The 12,542-nt window shown below is 38.1% G+C and overlaps 1 protein-coding gene across 1 annotated transcript; it reads left to right on the top strand.

Moving 5' to 3' along the window:
• Positions 1 to 3,540: 3,540 nt before the first annotated feature.
• LOC147015996 (uncharacterized) lies at positions 3,541 to 6,230 on the top strand. The gene is made up of 3 exons (XM_085848688.1): positions 3,541 to 4,043; positions 4,141 to 4,304; positions 4,402 to 6,230. The coding sequence occupies exons 2-3, from the start codon at positions 4,251 to 4,253 to the stop codon at positions 5,323 to 5,325; spliced, it is 978 nt and encodes a 325-aa protein (XP_085704814.1). The 5' UTR covers positions 3,541 to 4,043; positions 4,141 to 4,250; the 3' UTR covers positions 5,326 to 6,230.
• The last annotated feature ends 6,312 nt before the right edge of the window (positions 6,231 to 12,542 follow it).

Raw genomic sequence — 12,542 nt, 5'->3', positions numbered from 1 at the left:
TGCACCACACACACAGGGACAACCACACTGGGGATTTGTGTCCCCACAAGGGTCTCCGGGGCCTCTACACCCCCCAAGCTCTCCGTGCACCCGTCCACAGCACTCGTCCCCTCAACCTCGCAAAGCACGACCGAACTCACCTGGTCGTGACTCGCCTCAAGGGGGCATACTCCCTCCCCTCGTTCCTGGAGGAGGCCATCCAGGTGCTCGCACCGGGTCCCAACACGCTCCGCGAGCTCAACCCCATTGTCCTCCACTACCTCCGTGTGTGCGTGCGCGTCACTTACCCCGTCTTCATCGTGTAGTCTTCCCTCTATCGTTCCCATCTCCCGTGTCTCTGCCAACTCTTCACCCTTTACCTCCCTTGTCTCAACTATTATTTCTGTTGTCGTCACCTCGTGTCTCGTCTCACACGTTTTGGTCTCCCCATTTAATTTTTCCCTTTCGGTCATCGTCACGCCCCTCGCCCAACACGCTCCACGAATTATTTTTTCACCCGCCTCCACCGCGGGCCTGTCAGCCGTTGCACCCCCATCCAGCTCGTTTGCTCCCACACGTGGAGTCGCCATTTTTATCTCCCCGGTCACGGCCTTCATGCCCGCCTGCAGGCATCGGCCCATGTTCTGCGTCTCACCCCGGAACTTTTTCATTTCTTCCTTCATGTGCTGTGTATTCGCATCCATCGTCGTTTTCACTTCATTTGTATTTGTATCCATCTTTTCGTTCATGCCTTTCATTCCGTTTTTCATTTCATTTTTCATTTCATTTATTTGTTTGTTCATTGCCGCCAGCATGGCGCATAGCTGGGCCATGTTGGATGCACTCAGCTGAGCCGTTTCGGCAAGGGTTGGGGAAGGGTCTTGGTGGAGAGGGGGGGGGGGAGGTGTTATACACCGCGGCCGCTGCCGCACCCACCTCGGGACCTGGGTTCAGTTGGGCGAGTCCGTGTTCCTGCACAATCAACATTTCCTGCTCGGGGATTCCATCCTGGACCATGGACTCTACATTATTACACAAATACATTTCTAATACCCCCGGCTCCCGCTCGCCTTGAGACGCCATCTTGCTTCTCGTGAAGGGTTAATTTGCTCGCTCGTAATTTGGAGGGAATCGGGGGTCGCTTCTCTCACCCCTGGACCGATTCCCGTAAATTTAGCCGGAGACAGGAGAGCCCGTTTTCCTGTTCTCCGATACCAGTGCCGCGAGGAGGGCGATGAATTTGTATCCCACTCCTGACACCAGTGTTGCGGTTTTCGCGCCCGCCGGCGTGCGACGGCCACGTAACTCGAATCGCGGCACGTCGCCCACCGGACGGACAATCCAGTCGTGACCCTCTCGGACTAACGCCGGGAACCAGTCACGGGTGGACCTTTCGGTCTCACCGCGATCGAGCCAATCAGCCCCCGCGTGGGATAGGGTTGCTCGCCAAATTCGAACTACCTAAGTACCCACGCGGAGGGTAGACCGGGCGATCGCACCTCGCCGCAGGTCGACTTCGGACACGGGCCACTTAAGCGACCCGTTCCGTACTATCAGAATAACCGAGCGGTGTTATCGTCGACCTCGACGGTTCGATTAATTATCGGGCGTATTCAGCCCACTACCAACCCTTTACGTGAAGCAAGATGGGGATTCAATGGAGGAAAAGACGAAGCGAAGTGGGAGAACAGTTCAACAATAAAGCACATTTATTCGCGACGAACGGAAAGCACACAAATACAATTCCACCAAATGCACACAAAAAAAGAAAACACAATTCCATTTACACAAAAAGCAAACATAAAAGTGAAAACACAGTGCAGAGCTAATACCGACTACCGAGCACACGGCAACACTTATACAATTCTACTTCACAGACGGCGCCGACAACACATACCCAAAACCAAGGAAAAGAAATACCCTCAAGAATGAGGTAGGCCTGAGGCCGAGACCGGGTCGGGCCTACCCGTCTGGTGATGAGACGCGGAGCGGCGATGGCGCTTCTCTCCGCGGGCCTCGCGGACAGTGTCAGGCAGGGGGGTGGGAAAAGGGGCCCCCTTGGTCGCACTATCTCAGCGCGGGGGAAACAGGAGGGGGTTGCTGATGCTCGGGGTATAGAGGATCTTTATTATCCCTGGTGTGCGTCTCCACCTCGGCCAGGTCGCGCTGCCGGCCTCCCTCGGGCGTGCAGCTCCTGGCACCGACGCGAGCACCCCCTCGTCCGACTCTCTTCAGCTTCTCCAGCCACTGCAGGCTTCGGGCTCCAGTCTTCCACACTCGTCCCCTCCGTTCCGACTCCTTCTCGTTCTCGACTCCCTCTCGTTCTCGTTTGCGACTCTCTTCTGACTGACGAACACCGTCCTTTTATCCCCCCGTAACTTCGCCTTTGACCCCCTCCCTTTGACCTTTCACCTCGCTCCCCATTGGCCCGAGAAAAAGTGGGCGTGAAGGCTTTTTGATCCACAAATTTGCATATCACGATCGTTCTGGAGGCGGGGCCAAATCGCCCCTCGCTCACCGATTGGACGGCAAAAAGTGGGCGTGTGTCGTTTTTGATCCGTTTTTGAAGCAGAAAATCCGTGATTTTGTACACGCTGTTCGACGCGCGTTCTGCATGAGTCCAACACCGGTACCCACAGCGGGGCAAGAACGGTGGCGATGCTACGGTTGTGAGGTGTGCGTGAAGGTCGTGGCGGTTGTGGTGAAGCGGTGGTTGTGGTCGGTGGTTGATGTTGTGGTTGTGATCATGGCGGTTGGTCCAAAATAAAGATAGTAAAAGAAAAACGGCTATCCTGAAGAGTCGCAGCACGTATAAATGACATGTATTCCCACTAGACAACGGGTTTGGGCCTAACTACACATGCACTTACTGAGATACCTCACCTAAGGGACCTGAATGGTGGTTTGCGAATCTGGTAACCACAACAATATATATATATATATATATATATATATATATATATATATATATATATATATATATATGTATATATATGTATATATATATATATATGTATATATATATGTATATATATGTATATATGTATATATGTGTATATATATATATATGTATATATGTGTATATATGTATATATGTGTATATATATGTATATATGTGTATATATATATATATATATATATATATATATATATATATATATATATATATATATCTCGTGAGTAGGGTAAGAATACTGATTCTGGCTCACTTTGCCCCATGTAAATGAATGGGGGATTTTCAGCGATTTATATTTTTTTTCCCTAAAAATAAATCCCCTTTTTATCCCAAGGTATATTTATTTGTCTCCCCTTTTAACTTGGAGGTTGAACCTCATTGAATTGAACACCTGGGGGTTGAACAGCTCACTCATTGAACCTATAAAGATTTGTTCATTCTCAAATTCCTTCAATAGTTTAATTTTCTTTGCACAATAATCCCCATCTAAAATATTGACAAACAAAACATTTGAATCTTTATATTTTTGAAGATACCCCTTTTGTGCCATTACGAAATGATAAACTCTTAATGCTCTTGTTTGACCACCTCCTGAGCCACAGGTTATTTTTTGTTAAGCCCCGCCCACTTTTCTTTAAGCCCCGCCCACTTTTGCTAAGCTCCGCCCACTTTTCATAAGGTATTTTTCTAAGCCACGCCCACTTTTCCTAAGCCCCGCCCACTTTTGCTAAGCTCCGCCCACTTTTCATAAGGTATTTTTTCTAAGCCACGCCCACTTTTCCTAAGCTCCGCCTACTTTTGCTAAGCCCCGCCCACTCTTACATCATTTCCAGTTCATCTCTGACTCACAAAGAAATCACTAGAAAATTACAGGATGTTATGGTTTTGAAAAATTTCCCAATGAAGGCTTGCCTAGGCTTGCCCAGGGAATTTCCAAAGGAAACCACACCCACCAGTCTTTCTCTATAAAAGCTTCAAACCCAGGCTCCATTTTAAACATTTGTTCTTGCTGACAATGGTGTTCTGTGTGCTTGTCTCAAACTCTCTGTCTTCTATGGAACTAAACCTTCAAGTTGATGAACTGGATTCAAACCTCTTATCTATTGAGGTAAGATTTTTTATTTTCCTATTTTCAAACTTTGATTGAAGCATACTCATTTAATAATTAAATAACTTAATTAATACATTATTATTTTCTCTCACAGGAAATTGTATCTGAAAATACTGCTTTTGCTACAACTTGGGGGAAATTGTTGGCTTGGTTGAAGACCTTGAGTGGGATGACTTTGGTGTTCCTTGGAACTCTCTGTCTTCTATGGAACTAAACCTTCAAGTTGATGAACTGGATTCAAACCTCTTATCTATTGAGGTAAGATTTTTTATTTTCCTATTTTCAAACTTTGATTGAAGCATACTCATTTAATAATTAAATAACTTAATTAATACATTATTATTTTCTCTCACAGGAAATTGTGTCTGAAATACGAAATGAAAATACTGCTTTTGCTACAACTTGGGGCGAAATTGTTGGCTTGGTTGAAGACCTTATGAGCGACCAAGACCCACAGAACGAGTTCGTCCTTGATGACCCAACCAAAGAGTTATACCTTGGAGACCAGCAAAATCCTGAAAAAGAGTTTTACAGCAATAGTACTCATTGTGAGTTATCAAGACAATACCCACTGAACAAGTTATACGTTGATGAGCCAGAATACAAGTTTTACCTTGGAGACTCACAAATTTTGAAAAAATCAGTAAATGAGTTCTGCCTTGATGGTTTAAATAACTACCTTGGAGACTCAGGAAAAGGGTTCTGCCAAGATGGTTCTAAATATGGGGTCTACCTTGGAGACTCACAAATTTTAAAAAAATCAGTAAATGAGTTCTGCCTTGATGGTTTAAATAACTACCTTGGAGACTCAGGAAAAGGGTTCTGCCAAGATGGTTCTAAATATGGGGCCTACCTTGGAGACTCACAAATTTTGAAAAAATCAGTAAATGAGTTCTGCCTTGATGGTTTAAATAACTACCTTGGAGACTCAGGAAAAGGGTTCTGCCAAGATGGTTCTAAATATGGGGCCTACCTTGGAGACTCACAAATTTTGAAAAAATCAGTAAATGAGTTATCCTTAAGAGACTTTGTAAGTTGGTTTTACTTTGAATACTTGAAATGTGGGTTCTGGATTGATAACTCACAATGTGATACATATCTTGGAAACTCAACGGGAATGTGGTTATACCTTGAAGACTTGGAAAGTTGGGTTTATGTTGGACACTTGAAACTTTTTTGGGGGCTTTTATTTATTTATTTATTTATTTATTATTATTATTATTTTATTTATTTATATTTTGGAGACTTTTTGGAGTTGCTATCACTCTTTAGGATCTAAACCTATCAAGAAAGTTCTTACTCCCTCTTTCTATGTCATCAAACCTGAAAGCCTTAAAAGACAGAATTGGAAGAAAAAAAAAAAAAACGTAAAATATATATATATATATAGGTGGAAATCTCATTTTGAAAAAGACTGTGTTGGGTGAGGATTGAGTTGGGGTTGAGATTTTGAATGTGAGGGTTGGGGTTGAGATTTTGAATGTGAGGGTTGGGACACACACACATACACACCAACAAACAAAGTTAAGCCTTGACTTCAGTTGAGGATTCTGTGTTTGGGGTTCACAGATCTAAGAACGTCCCCCTTGACACACATTATATACTGTTATACACCTCGGACTTGGCCCTCGAGTGTCCACAACGGTGTATAGTAGGAGGGAGTGAAGCGCCAACCTATTGCTCCCATTGCACACACACACACACACACAAACAAAAGTTAAGCCTTGACTATTCAGTTGAGGATTCTGTGTTTGGGGTTCACAGATGTAAGAACGTCCACCCCATGATACACATTATATACTGTTATACACCTCGGACTTGGCCCTCGAGTGTCCACAAAGGTGTATTATCTGCTTAGTTTTGTCTTTTGTAATTCCTGTGAATAAAATGAACCTAAAATCTCTTCCCCTTCCAAATCATATATTTTATAAGTCCAAGGAACTGTATCTATTACATCAACAATTTTAAAAAGTTCTTTCGTCCATCGTTCAGTGAAACCCTTTTCAAAATGAGATTTCCACCTATATATTCTTACGATATCACCAACTTTGAACTTAGGTTTTCTGACATTAATCTCTTTTTCATATTTTAATTTTGTAAATGTTTCTGATGGCTTCATATTCGTTGACGTGTGAATCGTGTCATTATACTTATCCACAATATCCTGAATAAAAGATGACCATTGTTGTGAACCGAGTTGTGTGAATTTTTTATATAGTCTCTCTTTTAAGGTACGATTAAAACGTTCAACAACAACTGCCTTCCCTTCATTAAAGGTACTGTATAATGTAATACTGTTATTTTTTAGAAAATTCATAAATGTCTTGTTATAAAACTCTCTACCCTCATCAGTCCACAATTTCTTAGGTTTTCTCTTACTTTTATTAAATATCTGTTGAAAAGCTAACATAAGAGTATTACCTGTTTTGTTTTTTAAAGGGATAACCCACACATATCTACTCCTCAAATCAATAACGGTTAAAGCATACTTGTACCCCTTATCATTATTGAGTTCAATCAAATCAGCAGACCAGATATAATCAACTTCCTTGGAATAAACTTTCCTTCTCTGAAACTTTGTGAATATTGGTTTATGTAATTCATCAGCTAATTGCTCTTCAGTCTTAATGGCATCATTAGAGCCTATAAGTTTTTTGAATTTCCAAGTCCAAGTTTCAATTTAGCACTAATCATCTTCTTCACGATGAACCTATCAACTTTTTCTCTCAAGGTTGGATTTTGTATCAGAGACAAATTATATAACATTTCTCTATCGGCTTCATGCTTTTCTTCCAACGTTGTGGTATTCCCATAATCAATATCGTGTCTCATGCACACTTCATCAACTCTATTGATTGGTTTACTCCAGGATTTAGGATTGTCTGCCTCATCTAATCTTTTATCCAAGTTTGTGCCTGGACCACAGAAAGAATACCCTGGAAGATGTAATTCCCCTGGTATTCCAGTAGTTGTAAATTTACTTCCTGATAAAAACTTTTGTATATCTCCTCCGAGTTTGTGTTTGGAGATAAATTGATTTTTTTGAACCACACACCGAACATATACCTTTTTGTATAACCCTGTTATTTTTACTTTTAATATATGAAATATTTTTAGTATTAGTTTTCTTTTTACATTTGAGACAATAACTCATTTATTTATGAGAAAAATTTCTGCAGAGTGCAAAAACCTTTTTAGTTTCCAACATGCACATTTGAATCTTAATTTTTAAAACATAAAGAATCCTTAGAAATGCCTTCACTCTCTCCTCCATTTATTTAAGAAAAAACTTGAATTAAAATACATGTCTTCTCGATGTCGATAGTCTTGTCGAAAGTATTGCAAATAGACTTTTTAATTCTTTGTATTCCTCCCTGGTGAGATAAGTTAATTTCTTTAATACCTCTATTCTTTTTTGAATCTCACTGGTTTCCATATTTTGATATTTATTCATTCTCTCTCTTTCCTCCCTCTCTCTCTTCTCTCTTTCCTCCTTCTCTCTCTCCTCCTCCTCCTTTTCCTCCTCTTCCCTCTCTTCTTCAACTCCTTCCTCATCCCTTACTATACTTGAATCGTTTACACCCCATAGAATATTATACATATATTCATCAGGATTTCTTGTTATTCCTGTATCCAAAATAATTTTTTTTACAACAGGATACCAATAAAATTTCTTTTGAATTTCTAAAAGAGACCAATTATACCCTAAATCATTCATATCATACCCCCATTGTTCTATTCTCATACAAACGATACGCCCTTCTTTATAAAAATTTATTTTAATTCTTACTGTGAATTCTGTATGACCTGGAGATAATATCAACACTTCTGTATCTTTAGAATACACAGCCGTTTTATTGAAGTATATATATTGTGATAAATCGCTTAATCTCACCAAGTCATTCGCGTCAGTCGGGCTTGGATAATTTTTTAATTTATAAGCATTTTTCATGTTAATATTTTCGTTTATATTATATTTATATCGTTCAGCCTGTGCCTTTGTGTAATAATTTGATAAATCAATGTCCAGTTCTTGAGATACACCAAAGATAGAACCATCTTTACCAACATAAGTCATTTATATTAGATTAAAAATAATATCATAAAATTTTTTATTTTTGTTGAGTTGAAATAACACATATAGACATAATTGACCACAACACTTGGAATTTAATTCTTGGACTTGAAATGTTTGATAAACACCATTCTGTAAGAATTTTATGACTTCAACAGGTGGTGGAAGACCAAAACTATCAAAATAATATTTGTCTTGACTATTAAAAATACAAACCCAATGAGAACCGTTCCCATCATTATCTTCTAAGTTCATAATAATATTCTTTGTATGTTTCGACACATTTGTTAATTCATCTCTCATACAAATAACCACATTATGAATTTTTAATTTCTTACAATATTTGGCAAGTTGTAAATTTGATGTTGTATTCTTTCCAAATTCTTTCAACCACTCATCAATGCTCATTTATTTATTAGAAAGATATAATCCATTACCTCTTTTCGTTAATTTTACACCTGCTTGTGCTATAGAAGAAAGCATATCTCCAACTAACAATCTCGCTTTATCAGGCAGACCTTCAAGTTTTTCAGCAAAATCTACAATTACACCACTTCCACTAATTTGTTTCTCCAACTCTTTGTTATGTCTTTCGAATTCTTTTTGAGCCTGGAGTTGAGCCTTCCTTTCGTTGGCAGTTTTGACCGCTGTTGAAATACCACCCGTCAATGCTCCAACCGCACTTAAACCAGCAAATAAAGGAATTAGAAATGGGAGAAATCCTCCACTCGTCTCTCTTATTGAATATTTTTTTCAACATTGGTTTTGTCATTTTAATTTTAAGTGAGCCAGTGTCATTCAAGATTTTAACCTGTTCTCTTGTGAGCAAAACATCAATTCTTACTGCTCCTTTTCTCTGAATTGTATTAACGTTAATCGTACAAGGCTTTTGATTTTGAACACAAGATGATAGTTTATGAAGATTGATTTGATTAACATATACCCCAGTTGGTACTTTGCCACTCATTTATTTAACAAAAAATTATGTGAGACTAATCATCACACCATTATCTGTATTAATCTGCAATTCTGTTTCTTCCAAAAGCAAACAATATGTATCAACTTCTTCACTCTCTCCTCTTTCAATGTGTAGGGAAGTATCCACTCGATTAGACTTTATAGTTTCTTTTTGAGCGCTCAGGTCAAACGTATAGATTGTATACAAACTTTTAAATGCTGTCATATCCAAAATAGGTTCTTTATTTCCATTACTTTCACACACCTTTTGGTAAGACTTGTATGCTTCAGCAAAATCATTTTTTCCCAATTAATTTCCAATCTATCTCGTGGATAAAATGTTCCATCTAGAGAAACGCGAAGTTGTTTCACCTTAGCATTATCACTCAATGCATTATTCTTATCAGTCGCAGTATCACCATCTGGCTTTTTAAAAATCATCCACAGATATCGTGGCTTTCCTTCCAGAACACCCAAATTCCACGTGTAAGTAGTTTGATTGAGTTTAACGTGTTGACATCTTCTTTTGAGGTATGATACACTGAGTGGTCTCTTTGAGTTAAGTCTTCGATTCAACATCTCTTCTGTTTTAAGATTAGGAGTATATTCACTGATATACCAACTCATCTCCTCAATTACAAATTTATTCTGATCACCAAAAGCATTACCAACACCAAAAAGCAATCTATTTTCATTATCATTCCTTTGTAGTTGAAATCTAATTTTAAGACCATACAGAACTTTATCATAATCACAAAATCCAAATATACCTTTAAGAGGAACTGCCACAGTAAAACTATTTTCTGCTTTTGTATCATCATTATACATTCCTTTCCTTTGAATATATCCAGGGTCTGTGTTTGTTCCCGTTGACATATCAGGAATAAAACCTTCGACAGACCCCTTTCCCATTCTATCACTGAATGTATAGAGTGTAAATTTCATCATTTCAGATACAGCAGAGACATAATCAACCGCTTCAACTTCTTGTGTTCCAATATACAATCGCACACTATCAAACATTTTCCAGAAGAAATCATTTACAAGTGTAGCGTTTGTGTTATTCCCAGCCTTAGTGAATTTAAATTTACACAACAAGAAACTTTCGGAGAGATTCAAATAGGTTTGTTGATTATTTATTTCAAAACTTTTTGTACCATTTGTATTCCAGTCTGTTCCAGTTATTGCATTTACCTTGAAGTAATCTTCTTTTTAGTGGAGTTTGAGATAATAATAGTATCATCCAAATCATAGATACTATCAATTGCTTCCATACTTGTATTTATTTAGGAAAAAAGATGTTAAAACTTTTGAAACCCTGATCCAAGTATTTGAATTATTTTCTGTCGTTCTTGGGACAACTGAGTTTTACCTTTCTTAATTTCTTTTATTGCTTGTAATTTATGAGATTCTTTCTGAGCATCTTTTATACTCTTTACAGCACCTGCTACATTTCCCACAGCAGAAGCAGTTGAACCAATTAGGTCTTTATGTTTAAGAATAGTTGAACCAATACCCATGAGAGTATCAATTATCCCATCTCCTCTAAATTGATGTCCAACACCCCTTTGTCTCTTAGGTTTATAGTATCCTCTACCAAGATACATACCTTCACCCTTGTAGTACGGGGAAAGGAACATCCCATCCCCTGTAATTATTTTATATTTTCCCAACTCGTGCTTCCTCACAATAACCATCGTATTTATTTATTGAAAAACTTCACGTAGGTGAATGCTGATGGATATAACTTCTCCATTAAAAGAGATCACACGATTATCTTGGTCGGTTATCCTAAAATTTACTCTGTGTATGGTTTTTCCTGACACAGGTAGATAAACCAAATTTTTAGGCTCCATATTGAATTTATAACCAATTGGGGTTGAGTATGCGCTGAATGAAAATATTGTATTTGTTTTTAATCCATCATTATAAGCACCATCAATCAAATCACAGTGAATTAACACCGAATTTATTCCTGAGGATATTTGAATGACATTATCACTGTAAAACGTCCCATTAGTTTCAATCTTTTTGAGGAGAAACCTAATAACTCTCTAAATGAATTATCAATTGTGAAATCAACCTTGTAGTTATTTTTAACTTTAATCGTTGATTTTGAAGTATGTTTTTGAATGTTTATAATAATATTTTTTGGTTCATCACCCTGTTCTTTCATAAGACGAGCAATTTCGGAAGATATTTGAGAAATCTCGTATGCTCCGGGTGAGACTGTTATCGTTTTGTATCCACTTCCCGGATTATAACTAAACTTGTCATTTTTCTCGGTTATATTAAATAAGGTATTATAAGTCTCCATGGACAATAAAGATGCCTCATATTCTTTTGTTGTGTCAAGTTGTAGTGGGTATGGGAATGAAGATGTGTGGTCGCTTGTTGTGAAATTAAAACTCAGGATTGTGCTTCTCATCTTATTTAATATGAGATAAAATGTCTTTATATTGAGATTTATTAATTATTTTCATGTTCATCAACTGGTCTAAAATGGCTGATGCTTCATTAAAACAATTGTTATTTCCAGCCTTCTTACTGCCGAACAACAATAACAGTCTATTAACTAATTGCGATGGGTCATTTGGAAGAAAACTAATACCTGAACCAAGGATACTTAAAGCCTGAATAATGTGTTTCTCCTTCTCATTCTTCCTACTTTTACCAGAAAGAATAACCTTATAATTTAGAGTGTTCAGCAAATCAATATATACTCTATCATCATTATTTTCCATATCCAATGGTTTATCAATATACTTTGATTCATCCCTCACAGTTGAACCTTGTCTTCCATCTTTTGTGAGAAGAAACATTAATCTCGGAGTTAGTTTAACAGGGGGTTGAGCAGAACTTAAGAACCTTAATTCATCATTAAATATCAATACCTTTTCTTGAACAAGATGAAATATTGCTGGTTGTTCTGTTGGAATGAGTCCTGCTTTGGTTTTTGAATCCGCTGAATATTCATTGTTTTGAACAGCATTCACAATATAATCAGGGGTTGATTAATCTCTTCCAGTTGTTGAAATAAACCTTCATCATCATATTCTAATTCTCCAATATGCTCTAATTCTTCCTCCGTCATTTGACTGAAATCTTTTAACATTTGAAGCTTTCTAGGAGTATATTCTACTGTGGGAACTGTGGAAACATCTTTCATTTTTTCTTGGGAAGTTTTTAAAAGTGGTTTAAAAAATTTCTCTTGTTTTTTTTCAAATGCTTCTTCGCCCGTTAGTTTCTGTCTGCGTTTCTTCTTTATGTCTTCCTGTTGTTTTACAACTTTTGAAACCAACTCTTGATGTTCCTTAAATCTTCTTGCTCTTTCTTTTGTATCCATTTATTTATTGTAAAATATCATTTAATGAATTGTAAAGATCAACAGGGAAATTTTCCTTTTCTTCATCATTCAAGTAGATGTGTTCAAATAAATCCTTTTCTTTAAATATTTCATCAAA

Source organism: Eptatretus burgeri, chromosome 12 (assembly GCF_056783735.1).
Source record: "Eptatretus burgeri isolate ZD-2024b chromosome 12, Ebu_testis_v1, whole genome shotgun sequence".
NCBI lineage: Eukaryota > Metazoa > Chordata > Myxini > Myxiniformes > Myxinidae > Eptatretus > Eptatretus burgeri.
The sequence above is the reverse complement of the archived record's forward strand: the minus strand, read 5'-3'. Positions and strand labels throughout refer to the sequence as shown.

Excerpts from the sequence above, each read along its gene's own strand:
- LOC147015996 (XM_085848688.1), top strand. The coding sequence starts at position 4,251 with ATGGAACTAAACCTTCAAGTTGATGAACTGGATTCAAACCTCTTATCT. Across the intron at positions 4,305-4,401 it reads CAAACCTCTTATCTATTGAG|GAAATTGTGTCTGAAATACG; the intron begins GTAAGATTTTTT and ends TTTCTCTCACAG.